The sequence below is a fragment of the Marmota marmota genome, unplaced genomic scaffold (genome assembly GCF_001458135.2).
Source record: "Marmota marmota marmota unplaced genomic scaffold, marMar, whole genome shotgun sequence".
NCBI classification, from domain to species: Eukaryota; Metazoa; Chordata; class Mammalia; order Rodentia; family Sciuridae; genus Marmota; species Marmota marmota.
This window is the reverse complement of record NW_026000005.1, coordinates 32,056,038-32,073,724: the sequence shown is the minus strand read 5'-3', so window position 1 is coordinate 32,073,724 and position 17,687 is coordinate 32,056,038. Positions and strand designations below refer to the sequence as shown.

At 32.3% G+C, this 17,687-nt stretch overlaps 1 protein-coding gene across 11 annotated transcripts in view; it reads right to left on the bottom strand.

Annotated features, from left to right (window-relative positions):
• Nucleotides 1-17,687, bottom strand: part of Spag16 (sperm associated antigen 16) — a 925,858-nt gene that overhangs the window by 221,304 nt on the left and 686,867 nt on the right. For all 11 annotated transcript variants that reach the window (XM_048808488.1, XM_048808490.1, XM_048808489.1 and 8 more), the window contains one exon: nt 7,204-7,330. In XM_048808488.1, coding sequence (XP_048664445.1) covers nt 7,204-7,330 — 127 coding nt within the window. The remainder of the gene's footprint in view (nt 1-7,203; nt 7,331-17,687) is intronic.

Here is a 17,687-nt window from a genome sequence, read left to right as displayed (position 1 = left end):
GGGCAGCTCCTCCTGAGATTTAGAGATAAAAGAAGTTGGCTTGCATTCTTCCTTTCTTATTTAAATTTCTAATTTTTATTTTTAATCATGCCATGCTTTAAATAAAAAACAAAAACTGAAGGGCCCTGCAGGGGTTGACACAATTCAGCCCTAATTACCTGGACAGGACTTTCTACTAGTGCGTGGCATTGAACTTCCAGCTCCCTGTAGAAGCATAAAGATATTTAGGATGCCTCCTGTACATAAGACATACAAGAAACCTGGTAGATACACCAGGGACAGTCTCTTTTCCTCTTTTTCTTCCAGAGACAAGTAATTGATAACTAATGTCAACAATAGGATTCAGGTCTTAGCTCTGAGTAAAACATCTCCAAGTAGTCATTAATGGGATTATTTCAATGTTCACAGCAAATAAATCCTTTCTCCTAACAGATGTAATATATCAATATAAAACCAAACACTCTGATTACCATAACAATCATAATATTTCCATAATTATCTAAATTCAGACTTCTTGGCTTGGAATTTCAACTCCAGATTTGTTTGGGTAGGTAATTTTGAGAGGACTGCTTTAATGTCTCTCAATCTCAGTTTCCTTATTTCTAAAAAGTAGACAAGAGTAACAGTCTCACTGAATTACAGTGGGGGTTAAATAGATTAATACATGAGACAATTCATATGGTTCAAAGCTATTAACGAAAGGACCAGCTCCAGAGGTGTGAGCTAACGTTGCCTCACCCTGGAGGCAACACCTATCTCAGCACTGTATCTTAGCAAGTTTTTTTTTTCCTCTAAAAAGCCAGATAGTAAGAATTTTAGATTTTGGAGGCCACTCAGTCAGTCTGTGTTACAATCTTAGACAATCTATAAATGAATGGGTGAAGCTCTGTTCCAATAAAACTTTTTATCTAAAAAGAGGACAAGTTGGCCTATGGACATAGTTTGCTGATTCCTGCTCTACTTTCTGTCCTTTTGAACTGCAGGATTTTCCTGCTCTGGTTGATGGGAAGACAAATCATTTCTATACCTGTGCAAACTCCCAGGATTGTTTTTCTCTAATGCTCAAGCTGTCATGTACCTGTTCTTCTTCAGCTAGAGACTGGAGGGGACCCAACCTCTCCAAGGATGGCTCCTGCTACTCTCACCTCTCCAGTCCCTGACTGCCTTAGCCTCCAGGGACTGCCCACTCAGGCTTCTCGCCTGGGAGACCACAAAGTCACATTATGTCCCGCCCTGTGAGACCTACAAACTGTCTCCAGGCCAATAAACTGGAGCAGTCTTATGGCTTATGTTGTTTACTGACCTTACTGACCATCTCTCAGGAATCACTGATGTTCATTTTGTCTGTCTGTCTGTCTGTCTGTCTCTCCTTCTCTCTCTTTCTTTTTCCCAGTTGTTCCAGGTGGAATGTAAATCAAATTGGTCCTTGTTACCACTATTAGGGCTGGAAGTAAAAATCCTTATTTATTTATTTTTTAAAAAAAAATACTTCAATATAATGAACTAAAATGTTTAGAAATTTCATCAAATCACTCAGCCACAAAGTAGTGGAGAAAAAATTCAAAACTAGGGCTCCTAACTTCTGAATGGGCACTCTTTCCACTATACTTTGCTGCTTGTATCAGAGGGAATTAACCATAATCTGCCTTTTAAATAGAAAACAATGCATTCTGGCCTTCACTAATAGAAGCTGATAAATCAAATTCAAACCGAAATGTGGGGGGAGGTAATTTCCTTTTGTTTTGAAAAATTGGGGCAGGGAGGTCTGATGCTTTTCTTGTTTTCCAATGAGGTCATTATTCACCTTCCATTTTAGCATTTCTATTGTGGTTCAGCCTGTGGAGAATATTTAGGATTTTCTCCAAATGATGGGAAACTTTGCCCATTTTAATGATCTGATACTGATAAGCTTTCTACTGGAAAGTCCCCATCTGGCTCCAATTTCAGCCTCTGCATTTTCTGGGGATGTGACTTCTTTACAAATGTACTGGAATTACCTTTTACAAAAGAGGAGAAAATATTTCTAAACCACATATACACAGTAAAATGAGAGATGTGTAAAAGTGTATGTATAAGTTCTCATTTTTATTACTTTCACTATGTAATTCCATTTAACATCTTCTGAAACAGCAATAAATTTTTGTATGGTAAAACATATGGCATTTTGAGTATGCCAAGCGAGAGATATTATTTAGATAGTGAATATTCACCAGAATCTGTGGCTTTTTACTACTGGGACGCTGTTTGTTTAATGAGAAAGAAACACTTATCCCTTTACAAACAGAGTTATAAATATGTATGTATGTATATATNTATATATATATATATATATATATATATATATAAACACAGATTATCCATATTTGTCACAAGTAATGTATCTGCAAATAAAACATTACTTAAATAATGTAGTGCTACATGCAACTTCTCTTAAATGTGTGACTGCTGATATAGCAACAGAACTCAACCCTAGATGGTGATTCGTATATGTAACTTACTTCTTAGTTAACCATTTAATTTATACTTACTATGACATGAGAGTGTGGTTGTGGCTTTTGTTTCTTTTAATATTTATTCACTGGTATTCACGTGGTCAATAGAAACATTCCACAGGGACACACAGCCTCAAGCATCTTGCATATTGATATGCTGACTCACTTTTCTTTTTCCTAAAATGAACAAGACAACCTCTCGGAGCTCTTCCAGCTCTAGGATAAAACATGGCAGATGACTATGCTAAGAGTTCTTTACTGTGATGACGTAGGATAAAAGAAATAAGAAATACAGGAAGGACATGGAAATAAGATTTTTAATTTAGGAGTTCCACATGCTTTTCCACGCCTATCATTCTCTGGGCCAGCCTCTCTTCCAGCCCTGTCACTGCCAGATTCCTGGGAAATCTGTAAATCTACCTGTGCAGTATTGATTAAAGCCCCAATAATCAGATTATGAGAGACAAGGGAATTTCCAGCACTATTTACTAACCAGATAATGAAGACCACATCAGCTAAGGATCCAGAGGCATAAGACCACCAGAAACCATCTTGAAATCATCAGACGGATATTATTCCTAGGTATTTTTCCATACCCACCCCTCACCAAGTTTCCTTTAAAAGAAGTGCTGTGAACCCAAAAGCACATCTGTCTCTTGAGAGAGCCCACATTCTTGTCTAAATGTGTATCTGTTTTCCAAAATAAATCTCTATATGCCTCTGATGGGCATGTGCTGGAATTCTTTTCCACCACATATGTCTAGTTCCCTGCCTTCTCTCTGGGAACTCCTCAATCCCTTCTTTGGAGATACTCTTTCTCTATGACTGTAAGATACTGCCATCCATTTGAATCCACATAATAACTGCACAACAATTATCTCCTTCGTTATTTCTATGATGAATATTAGTTCAGGGAGATTAAATAATTTGCCTAAAGTCTGAAAGGTGCTGAATATGTGATTAAACCTAACGGTCTGAATTATGGCCTGTATTCTTTTTCTATACCTCTGGTTTTCAAATACTTTTGTCAAAGCTAATTGATATGCTATTGGGAATATTAATTTTAAAACAGATAAAGTACAATTCAGTAGAACATATTTACTTTTTATAAATGCAAAATGGAAATATTTGCTTATGAGCTTAACAAATAATGAAGCAATTTTGATATACATGAAAATTTGAAATGAAAGATAATGGACAATAGTTTCAGATTTTTATGGCCTTCATTTATAATTCATTTCTATATTGTGTTGGATTTGCAGTGATGAGAAATCTCTTATTTATAAAAATTGGTCATTATATGTGGAAACATTTTTTTTAAGATACCTCATATCTTCCAGCTCTAGGATAAAACATGGCAGATGACTATGCTAAGAGGCATCTCAATATGCCCTTCAATTAAACTGATCCAGAAATATGAAATATGATTAGAAATTTTTAATTTCTATGATGGTCACTTAGAATATCGAACAATTGGATGCTATCCATAAATTTACATGTATTACCAGTATATATTGTGATGATAATACATGTATGTTTTCAATGACTTTTACTCAGATCCAAGAGCACAGCTAAGATAATCGACCAGACCCTCCACTCACACTGGGAAGTAGTCACAAGTAATGCTCTGAGTGTACATAAATACACAATTTAATTCCATCAAAGAATTTCTACCAGGACACATGGTTGGACACAACTTAATTAATGTGAGCACTCAACAAATGTTCATTACTGTCAGCAGTGTCAATGTATTCTGGAATCTTGGACAATTATTATATCTAATAGATTTGTACTGACTTGCCATTGGGAATAAGTAAAAGTATATTCACATGAATGCATATTTTGAATTTACTATTTTTCATTTGATTTTACTTTTAGATTCCATATATTTTCACAATTTAATTCTTATACTTCTCTTTTAAACAATCCTTTCCTGAATAAATACCAACTAGAAAAGTAAGTGTCCCCATCCTTATTTCACTTTTGTTTGGCTCTGGGTTTACAGTCTTCTTGATTCTCTTGAGAGAGACATAATTTCTGGTGCTTTGTGATTTTCACCTCTCTGCTCATGCTCCCATTAGACTTTGTGTTTGCTCTCCTGAGTTTCGCCCACTTTTGATATATTTCAATCTTTTTAAATGAAGAGTCATTGAGGACTACTGTACAGAAGCACAGATTTCTCATTATTCAATGAGAAAAGCCTTATGACACTAATTTCTCAAGCACATAGAATTAAAACTAATTATCTCATGTTCCTTGAAGAAGTGGTCAAAAGGATGGGAAGGTCAGGTTGTAATTTTATTCCCTTAGACCAACAAAGCATTTTTATTAGCAAGGGCTCTAGCTTATACTCTTTGTCTTTTGTTCCTTATTGTTCCACCCTTGATCTTCTGCACTTTCCATAATATTATCATATTACCAGGAATGCAATAGTCATGGAGAGAAAAAATACATTCATTGTACCAAGAATTTTAACATTGTATTGACAGAAGATGGATACTGATATTTATTTAAAATCATGATTGTCTGACTATACAATGAACTTTCCAGCTGCATAACAAGGTCAGTAAAAAGCCAGTGACAATATATTTAATAATGACAATAAAATAGACAGCTATTTTAGTAGCAAAGTATCTCAAAATAGCTTTTAACATTTATTATTAGAAAGATCAACCAAAAGTTTTAAAATTTCAGAGTTCAGTTTCAAAGGTATGAATAGTTAAGTGCTTGCTCAAGATAATAAGAAAGGATTTAGGGATGTGAGATGCTTATGAGAACCAAATTAAATTTAGAGCTATGATGTTGGTGTAGATTTCCATGTCAGAAAATATAAATTATATATTAATAACCTTTCACAGTATAAAGTAAAATTATTATAGTTAGGATCTCTTATTTTGTACAGTGTTTTCTTTTTGAATTCTGGCAGACCATAAATGTCCTAATGTCAAGAATGTTTCTAAAACTTTTTTAAAGGAGCTCTGTTAGTCATTTTTTTTTTTTTTTTGTTACTGTGACAAAAATTCCAAATAAGAACAACTTAGGAAAGGAAAAACTTATTTTGATTCATGGTTTCAGAAGTTCAGTCCATGATTAGCTGATTGCATTGCTCTGGGCCCAAAGTCAAACAGTCATCATGCAGAAGGGTATGGCAGAGGCAGGTTATCTGCCCATGGCAGTGAGAAGCAGAGAGGAGCCAGGGGAACAAGATGAAACACCCTGAGACCTACTTCCTCCAGCCATGCCCAGTTACCAATCCTTTTAAATTATTAATTCATCCAATATGTCAACTCAATGATTAGGTTACATATCTCATAATTCTGTCATTTTAGCCATGAACATTTCTGTCACAGAAGCTTGTTGGGGAACACTTTATGCCCAAGAATAACAGGAGCCATTGTTGTTAGGGTGGCTTTATACTGATTTACCATGAGAACATAGCTTCAATTTTTTTAAAATATATTTTTTTTAGTTGTAGATGGACACAAGATGTTTATTTTGTTTATTTATTTTTATGTGGTGCTGAGGATCGAACCCAGTACCCTCACACATGCAAGGCAAGCCCTCTACCACTGAGCCACAACCTCAGGCACATAGCATCAATTTTAAGAAAAAAAAACTTACCATTTTCTAAATTTCAGATGTATGATGACAGTATCATGAAAATAGTCCCAAGAGACATACAGCAATTACCTTATAACTAGAATTATACTTTTGTGGTTGTTGCTTTATTTTATTTATTTACTTTTATGTGGTCCTGAGGATTGAACTCAGTGCTTCACACATGCTAGGTAAGCGCTCTACCACTGAGCCACAACCCAGCCCAACATAGAATACTTTTAAAAATAAAATTATTTCCTCCATATAAATTCTTTTTTACTTTTCCAAAATTGAAGTTTTTGCCGTCTCTAAAATTTTGATCTACCATGAATAACTACATACATGAAAAAAGTACCTCATGAGTACCTCTCACTCCATAAATTTGTAAGTAGTTAGCATTGGTAATTTATATATCAGATAAAACAAAGTTATCTTGAAGAATTTAAAAAATTCTGAACACTTTAAGTTTAAAACTTATATCTCCCTACCAAAGGATATTCTTTATTTAGCAAAAGCTTTCATTAAAGATACAGATGCAATTGTATTATCTGATTGATAATGTTTATATCAGTGCAGAAAAGTGTTTCACATAATCATACAACAATGTTACAGAATGCTAAGCACATAATTGCAATAATCAGATAAATATACTTTTCAAATTAAATGTAAAATCTGGACAACATGTAGCAATTTATTAAATTTTATGACTAAAATATTAAAAATGTTTCAAGTTTATTTTTACCAAACTTTTGTTCTTCTCTATTCTCAGTTATTTTTGCTTCAGAAAACCTCATTTGCTTACCTTGGATGGTGATTCCACAGGATGTAGGCTCTGTGGTCATATGTGACAGCAAACCTGTGTCATCTATATTAACACACACATTTCACATCCTGCTTCTTTCTTTAACTATATGATTAATATAATTCTACATAATATAATATTTGATATGTAACTTGGATCAAATGTAATATATTGTAACACATTTTAATATAATGTTAAGAACAAAGTTACACATGGAGAAATACAAGAAAATTTAAGGGGAAGCAAAATAGTTTCAGAACAAATACTAACATTTTCAGTTTGGTTACAAAAGTTAAAGCAAAACTATCCTACCTGATGAATCGAAGTTCACCTCATTGCCAGCACTTGGTCCAACATCAATGGATACAATTGGTAAGAGTTTCCGAAAGTCCCACAGTTTTATAACCCCGCAAGCATCACAGGATGCTATCATGTGACCCTTCAAAATATAAAATAAACAAAAAAAATGTACATACATAGAGAAAATATCTATAAATATATATAGTAGACCACAGACAAGAGATGAAACTCTATACTAAATTTTAGAAGATAATATTTTTCAGACCCACTTGAATCAAAGTGTGGAAAATGATATGTCAAGAAATTTGTAATGTTTTGAACAACCCACAATAAAAAAAAATTAAAAAAAAAAAAAAATATTTGAAACAAAAAAAAAAAAAAAAAAACAAAAAAAAAAATATTTTTCAGGAAGGCCTCATCATTATTTTAATTATATGAGAAAAAGTAAAAAAATATACATACACTTGTGTAATTTGTCTACATATTATATATACATAAATATATGCACACAATCATGTATCATACAAACAATATATGTGAAAAATAAAAACTACATACATGAAAAATTACCTCATAAGTACATCTCACTCCATATATTTATAAGTAGTTAGCATTGGTAATTTATATATTAGATAAGATTAAAACAGAGGTTGGAAGGGAAATGGACACAGTGTGCCACAGTTGATGACAGGATGACTAAAGCCAGGTGAAATTGACTATAATTAAACTGTGCCCATTGTAGTCTGTTAGACAAAATTCACAGTAGAGATATTTGTGCTTGTTTGGACAACATATGGTAGAATAAGAAAGGAGGTACTTGAATAAAGGGAGACAAAACAGAAGGAAGAGTGGATGGATTGAAGTGTAATGGAAGTGAGGAAGGGTATTTTCCAGTGTAGTGGAAGCAACTGAGGCTCAATGTTTTGGGGCTCGGGGCTGTCTATGCTTTTCCTGCTCCCTGTCAGGAGGTATTCATTAAGCATCCACCTCTTATCAGTAGCCAGGCAAACATTGATGAGTAAGAGGGATTTTGCTCTCCAGCACCTCATAATCTACATCAGTCAACATTCCATCATTAATTTCCTTGCTCATTCACAAATGGAATGAGTATCACCTATATCAGAATCATCACTAATGTTTACCATAAGTCAATACTCTGTTTTCAATTTGATTTACAGTTTCCCTTTAAAACTCCAGCTTAATTTTTTAACTGTCATGTCAAAGAATGTCCTCTCATTTTCTTTCTCAATTTTTAAAAATGTAAAAAACTATTAACTTTTTATCATACAATTATTGTTATTATTGCTTTGATCTAGCTCACTTTTTTCTCATTCCATTCCCGAATTCTTTCTATAAAAATTGCACATCCTGTATTTCAGTTCAAGTGGACATTTTGTTTTTCCCTAAACATCCAGCAATGCAATGAATGCCATTAGTTTTAAAATTCTATAACTGCTGTCACCAGCAAAGTAATACAAACGGCCTTGTCCCCAATCTAATAAATGAGATGCTTAATCTTTTTTATGACTTAAAAGGAACATAGAGAACTTGGAATGTTTTCAAATATGTAAACATGTATTGTAAGAACTGTGAGGAATCAGTGAATTTCATTTCAGAAAATAAAAGAATAGGTCTCTGTATTAGCAGGGAATATTAATGTTATAAATTAGAAAAAAAACTTTTCCAAATATAAAGGCTTTCAATCATCTTTAGAAGTTACAAAATGGAAACACTGTTCAATTTCGAGGACAGAGTAGATAAGTTTTAATCAGAACTTAATTTGGATGCACCTTTTACCAAAGACAAGTTATTGACTCAATGTGCTTAACTTGTCTAGCCATCTCTGAATTAGGGATCATCCTAAAGTATCCTTTATTCCACTGAATATTAAAATTTGAGGAGTACACGAAAAATAAAAAAATAGTTTCATCATGTTAAGTGAAAATAAATACTAAAATAGTTTAAATATTTTTGTGTTTAATAATGAAACTTTGACTGCTTCCTAATGATCAGTTGAATTGTTCAATAATATTAAAGTAACTCAATATTTATTAAATGCTTTTAATAAATCAAGCACTATGCTAAATGCTCATTAATAAGAGTAGATACTAATTTAAAAATTCTTTTGAACAACTAATAACATATTAGTCAGAATTTTCCATTGCCATGACAAAATATGCATTATGTAAAATGAATATAATAGTGCACATTTTGTATATAATAACTTACTGAGTGATAGACATCAGTTTGTATTTAGATACAATAACTGAAGGATATTTAGTAATGAAAAAACATGGTTATACTAAGCAGGTGGAGCAGAGAAATGGCCTATAGCAGGCTTTGGAGCACTATACAGTTCAACAAAAAATATTTGTTGAGCTGATGAATTACTCAATGCTTCCTCAAAACTTAAACCTAAACATTTTATTTAGTCTGAGTCCCCCAATAACAGTCTTGGGGTAAATGTCAATTCTAACCCTGATGGTTCTGAATCACTTACAAAAAAGAAAATGCTGAAAGGGGTAGAGAATACAGAACCCCAAACTTGGAATATCCTCAAGACCCTGTATCCCTCCATCTCCCATTTCAGGCAATTTGGAGGGTCATCTGCCAACCTCCCTCCCTGGGATAAAACAAGAAACTGAAATAGTGCTAATCCGAACTGCATGGTGTGAGTCTGGAGGAGCCTGGAGGTGGAGAGATGTGGGAAAGGGATTAGTTGATGGACTGGGAGAAAATCATTGTATTTAGAACATATGTAAGAAAGCAGAGAGAGCTACAGTGAGGTGCTTACCCTAGACTAAGAAAGATTTTAAAGAAAATGTTTTTTAAAGATAGGCGGGACTGCATGATGATTTTAAAGAGAGTGAAGATTCAAGAGCTTTGGGAGCCTCTCTAAAATGTAGTTCTGGTTGTTACTGGTACTGGCACTCATGCTGAGGAGGGGAAGGTCCTAAGGGTGGCTGAGTAGACAACTCTCAAAGAAGTCCAAGTTCAGGTCTGTGGCTGTTTACAACACTTGACTCCCCAGCACCCAGCATAGTTCCTGTTTCATGTTAGCCCTCAATTTTGAATAAAAAAACGGAATGGGAATAAGGAAATAGAGAGTTATCAATGTTGATTGTATATAATTCGAAGCATTTTGTTCAAAAATATGGAAATGTTAAATGAGCTGAAACTCAGAAAAAAAAAATTAACAGAAGACTCTAAGGAGATAAACAATGCAAATGAAACTTAGCAAAGTGAAGAAAGGTTAAAGATGTTGCCACCCGGACTGCCCCTGTTAAGCCTCCCATCACCAAAACAGATGCTATAATGGGAAAAGTCACACAGACATGAAGTTACCTAAAGAGTAGAAGAACACAGACCAAACTGGCTTCACCTAGGCTGAAGAAATATATTATAGGAAAATTTAACTATACATAGCAAGGATCACGAGTGTGTTCATCTCTTAAAACTTTTACTATTACTTCTGAAACTTAAATCAAATTTATAATAAAAATTAACACAGTACTATTTCTAAATAAAAATGAACATAAGTGAAATTTATAATGACAATATAACATAGAAGAAATAAGCCTAATGCTACTATGGATTCAGAAAACTTCTTTTATGCAAACCTGATACCAACTGCTGCCAGGAGACAGGTGAACTGAACTTCTATCTCTCTGCACAGAGGTTTCTAGCATATTTATATATTGTAAAACAAAGAAAGCAAAGGAGAAGAATGGAATGGTAATGGGGTAATTTATAATTTAAGTGGATTATAATTAAAATTTCAGTAAATAATAATTAAAAGGCCATTTTAACAAACCAATAGTATTCTTAATATAGAACATGTTATGGCTTTATATAATTTTTAAAGCAGATTTTACAAAGTTGGATATTAACATAAGATTTGGGGTTAAGGGTCTATTTTTTCAGAGAGGTTAAGAAATGTCATATATTCATATAATCTTCTAAAAGCATTGAATTACATGTTTGGAAGTTATAAAGAGGTTATCAAATGAAAAACACAGGTGCAATTTAATTATTATTTGAAACTTCATCCTGATGAGTCAGTTATGTCAGCTAAGTATTTTCTTGATTCAACTCACTAGATTATACACACACACACACACACACATTCATGTTTTATATGTGTGTGTGTGTATAGAATATGCATATTCCTTATGTAACTTTATGCCTTTCTTTTTACCCATCTTCTTTTGGAAAGACAACTTATAGAACATCTAAATAAATAAAATATTTTTAGAACTCTCATATTGCTTCCTTTCTGCAAAAGTTCTTCAAGGTTAAACAGCAGGATAAATGTGTATAAAATGTTCTTTTCTCAAAGAGTTATACTGTTCATGAGGGAAAAAAAAATAAATGAATGACCATGTATCAACTATGCACCTAAGAATGGTGTAAGCTCTATAAGTTCCAAATATATATATATATATTTGGAAGCAGACCTGTAAGATAACAGAGACTAAAAGCTTTTTGTCAGATGGGAGATAAAAGCCAACTCACTATTAAAATCATGGGCAGTGGAAAGTTTCCTGACAAAATGGTACTGACTGAGGTTGTTGGCTGATGCTGTTTGAAGCTCCATTTTCATGAAGCTATATGTTTAAAGAGTCTGGTGGTAATATGCAGTCTCACAACTGGACCTAAATGAGGTTATATACTCAGATCTGGATCTGTGGATTCAATATCAGAGAGATTTTCTGAATCATAAGTGGAAAACCTGTCCTAGGAGATCCTGGGGTTACTGGCATGGGAGACCTGGAGACCCGGGACAGAGGAAATTGCTTCAGTGCTGATCATTATGAAAGGGTAAGTACAAAGAGAGAGCAAAATGGAGAGAAGGGAGAAAAAGAAAGTCAGTTCTTTTAATCGCTGAAAAGAAACTAACACTTCTGTAACAGGTAAAGAGATTTAAAGCTAGCAAACAGACAAAAATTGAAAGATGAAATTAATCTGGGAAGATTGAAATTATGAAAGACTGAAAAATATTTATAAATTAGCATAAGAGTCTCAAGGATTTTAATGAGGAGCTAATTCTCATCCAGGAAATGGAAATTTAACAAAAATAGTCTAAAATGACTTCAGGAAAACATTTCAATGATAGGATGTCCTCTAATCTGAAGAAGATGAAAATAGAGTTAATGAACTCAGATTATAATCTGGCAGATTCTACTGGTTTGGGACATGGATATAAAAAGATGAAAGCATGTAACCATTCAGAGAGTTGAGAGTAAAGGTGGAGTTGAGTTTGAATATTTGTCTAAAAAGCATAGCAAAAACTGGTAATGGAGAGAGAAGCAGAGAGCAGTATTTGAAGGCATAATAACTGAGACTTTTCTAGAATTCAAGAAAGATATAACATAATTGTCCCTCATTACTCATGGTGCATTAGTTCCAGGGTCCCCTACAGATGCAAAATCAGCAGATGTTCAAGGCCTTTGTATAAAATGGCATATTTTTTTTTGTTACAACATTTTTATATCCCCTCATATACTTTATCTCTAGATTATTCATAATGCTTAATATAAAATATAACTGCTATGTAAATAATTGTTAGGTTGTATTATTTAGGGAGTAATAACCAGAAAAAAAATGTCTATACTATTAAGTGGAAGGACGAATTTTTCCTCAAATCTTTTTTTATTTGTTGTTGGCTGAATCCATGGATGTGGAATGCAGAGGTACACAGGGTCAACTTTATTAAGAATAAAAGTACACTCCGAATATTGACCTTGAGGCATAAAAATAAACCCCACATATACATTTTAGTGAAAAATCTGATTATTATGAAGAAAAATCTACCCATGAGTAAAAGATGACAGATTATCCATAAAATAAAGGCATTTTGATTTATAACCAAAAATAGATGTTAGAACCCATGAAATAATGTTCACATTGTACGGGAAAATAAAACAACCTAAAGTTGTATGCTTAGCTAAGAATCACAGGGTTTATGCATTTTCAAACCCTTAAAACCTAAAATGTTTAAATCTTCATACCTCATGGAAAGAATGTTAATGTTTGTATTTAACCTCAAAGGGAGAAATATCCTAAAGATAGCATATGTAAGAAGACACAATGAGGAACACAAATAATGAAACTCCAAAATTTTTTAAAATCAAAGTTAGTTAATTATTGACTATAAGAGAGAAAATTCTCATTGTAAACCCTCTTAACTTTATTTTTAAACAAAGTTGGGAAATAAAAAGAAGAAAAAAAAGAAGATAAACAGAAAACACAATAGAATTGTAATAGTAATAGCTGTTAGTATATAATAAAATGCATATGTGCACAAATGGAATATATTAACAATTAAAAGCAAGAAAATCAACTGGTTTAAAAAATAAAACTATGTGCAATTTATGGGAAAAACATTAAAACAAGCAACAACAGTAGCAAAATCAAAATACTCAGAGTAAAAATAAAGAAATTAAATTATTAAATATATATTTAATAGGAAGCTGGTAGATAATATCAGTACCCGAAAAGATAAAATTTAAATAAAAAATAGTAACTAGAGCTAATAAAAGAAACTTTTATTACTATCTTTTGATAGTAATAAAAGAAACACTGTCAATAAGATGTAACTGATACATTTTTATAACTACAAATAAAGTTTCAAAATATAAAGGTAACCGTAACTATAAATAAAAATTACAATTTTTCCAAAAAAGGGAGAAAGATTATTGCATCAAAATAATGTCACCCCCAAAAAATCAAATAAAATAAAAAACAAGGCTATATAAGATTCAAAAATAAGAAACTAAAAACTTGATCTAAAATAAAAACCAGTGTTTTAAACATGTTAAAAAGTACAGACCACAAAATAATTCTCAAGGAATAGGAAAGAAGAAATGTTATAAGGACTACAGTTTCATATAATGATGCAATTAAACAATGAAAGATGAAAGAGAAAATCACAATGTAAATTATATGTTTAGAATTAATCAAAATGAATGAATTCATATTATCTGTGTTGAATGAAGCTGAGCCATCATTAAAAAATTTATGATTCTATATGCATTTTAAGAATATAAATTTATAATAAATATATAAAATATTCAATTGAAGACATTTGAATAAAGAGAAAAATGTAGCAAGAACTAATTAACTGCTATAGAAATTTATGAAGAAACCAAATTAAAATAAGTTGATAAAAATAATAAAGAAAAGGTGAGCAAAAGAATAGTTGGTCTTTGAAAATAATATATTGATAGACAAATTGAAGGGTTTTGTCAAAAGGAGATACAGAAATTTTTATAAAGAAAAAATAAATAATTAAGCAACAAACTAACAGCAACAAACTTTGGAAAGATTATCATAAATAGAACGAGAGAAAAAAAACTCAAGAAGAAAAGCACTAAGCCAATAGAAAAATTGCTCTTTAAATAAGAACTAGACAAAAGAAGGACTAACACATGAGACTCTTTTTAATAGACCCTAGTAATATAACAGTCTTCTGCTTTATTTACTGGAAATATGTTCAAACCCCCAGTGGAAGCCTAAAATCTCAGAGAATTGAACCCTAAGGTACTATGATTTTACCTATCTATACATATCTATGATAAAGTTTAATTTATTAGTCACAGTAAGAGATTAACAAAAACAACAAAATATAATAATTGTAACAACTTCCTCATATTTCTCAAATTAATGTTGAGAAACATAAGCTCTTCTGATTAAATGTATAATTTAAATCTACAACCATAATATTATTCTAATGTTCAGGTAGAGAACAATGAATAAACTGATCAGATAAAAATCTTTCAGAAAGTATGGTGGTATTTTTGTTTTGACTTCAGCTTAATACCAGTAGCAGCAGTCACCTGCCCCATCTGCAGCTTAGCTTTGTGAGCCAATGAAGACCTTAATTTTGCTTAAACTAGTTTTTAAGTTCGGAGTTTCAATTAAAACATGTCCTATTTTTTCTATCAAATTAGAATTTTTTAATGATAACATTGCTATTGTTAAGGGTACAAAACAAGCCCACTTATATCCCTTGTGGGTACACTAATTAATAGTTTAACAGTTTTTACTGCAATGAAATATTCTCAGTGCTATTTGTAGTATTAATTCATTATGTGCAAAACATTATTCAGATGAAGAAAAATGGCTAAAAAGGTAACACAAATTTCCTAAAATTACTTGGATAAAATGATTTCGAGTGAGAATTTGACTACATGTTTGGTTGACTTCAGAGTCAAAGATTTTATCCACTGTAATTCAATTTGTTTCTGGAAATTAATACAACATATCACAAATGTTAAAAATATTAAAGATATGCCCTCACTAGAATACGTTTAAGTGGTAAATAATTCATAAATGTTTGCCATATATAAATATTCTTTATGCATTTTTTTTGTACTGGGGATTGAACTCAGGGGCATTTGACCACTGAGACACATCCCCAGCCCTATTTTGTATTTTATTTAGAGTCTCACTGAGTAGCTCAGCACCTCGGTTTTTCTGAAGCTGACTTTGAACTCATGATCCTCCTGCCTTAACCTTCCAAGCCACTGGGATTACAGGTGTGCACCACCGCGTCTGGCTCATTTTTTTTAAGGTAGGTAAAATATAAGAAGATAATTATCAATATATAATATATATATACACACACATATATATAAAATAATAATATGTAACTATAAAATTAACCTACTATTTCAATTTTTATTATGGCATTGCCAAAGGTTACTAATGGCAGGGGAAAACAAATATGTAGATCAATTTAAAAAGCAGCAAAAAAATATTATCTATATGATACAAAAATATAAAGCATATATTGAAAACAAGATGCAAGAATTAAATCTGAATTGATATGTTTAGGTAGTAGGATGATTAATTTTAACTTTATTTGTTCTTTTTGAATTAAAAAATCAGAATGTTTGGATTTGGCATATAATAATTTTTATAATCATAAGATATTTTTAACATATAGCTAATGAAATCAGAACATCATACAGAATACCTGCCAAGTGACATCATTTTCATTTCCTAAGGTTCTCCTCTGTAAAATGGACAAGAACGAGGGGTCATCAAGCAAATGGCAGACACATTAGGCCCTAGAAAACATCAGCTGCTTCAATATGTGAGGGTAATGACCTGCAACTTGGTATTAAGGTATAACTATAATAAAATGTTTAGGCTCATTAGGAGGAAAATTAGTATTTCAAACATTTTTAGTACTGATACATTAGCATGTCTCTTAGGACAGGCCTATGCAGCATTAAGCAATAGCTCATTGCACCATTTCCCTGATACTGATGACACAAATAAGGCAAAGAAATTGTGGAATTAAAATGGAAAGGGAAGGTAAAGTTTGGTAATGTTCAAGAAGTTCAAGGATAAAGAAGAAGGAAATACATAAAGCTCTGGAAAGAAGAGGATAAAATCGCTGTTTCAGATATACTTCTTTCCTATCAATCTATTAGGCATTACTAAATGTTGTATCACTAATCATGCCCCCTGGATATAGGGTTTGGAAATCTCAAAATAATGACCTAGCAGCTGAAGTACATAACGTAGAAACTATATATTCACATGATTTACTTTATGCAAATTAAAAGTGATATATGTGTTATTTAATTCTTCATCTCTGTTATTAGATGCTTATACTACCCCATTTTATAAATGAGAAAATCAAGGCTTAAAATGTTATACAACTTTCTCCAAATCATTTACTTCATGAAACTGACTCAGGATTTAATCACTGGCAATCTGACTTAAATGCCCAAGCTTTTGCTTTCTTAATAAGGAACATATTCTGCATGCCTTGATGTACATGCTAGGGGAATGAGAGTTAATGAAGTGTCATTTAAGTGCCTAAAAGGCATTCTCTTTAAGGTAGAACATGCCAAAATAGCTAATCCAATTTAGAGAATATCAACAAGTGTGAATTAACAAAGAATAAATTGAGCAAACTGGTATTTAACTTTATAAGGCAAAAAAGTGACAAGAATTTGAAAATATGTACATAAAGGAACAAGCAATTTTTGAGTTCTATTGTGTCCCTCTCTTGGGACCAGGAGGAAGAGCTCTAATAGATATAGACCCTAAATAACCTTATGGTAATCCATAGAGAGAGAAATAATCTGGCAACTACAATGTAAGTAAGAATTAAATGCTGGAGGTAAGTAAAGGGGTATTTAGAGCACAATTTAAATATATACCATGAGACAGTGGGATCTAAGAAGTATCCTCTGGGAGTGTAGCCCAGGGCTGGGTTCTTTGGGGGATACAGCTTCTGGAAATGATATTAGATAGATTAAGACTATGAACAAACAGTAAAGAGAAGGAAGAAGGGCATCAGTTGTATTGAAAATGGCACAATGTTAGAACACAATAGCAGAAATGAACATATTACTCCATTGAAAATGTGGTAAATTTAAGATGAGTTTAACAATGTACAGAAAGTCTGAGATTTTGAAGTTTACACTGATGAGAATGAAGTTTATGTATGTTGTAAAAATGTTGTCATGCATTTT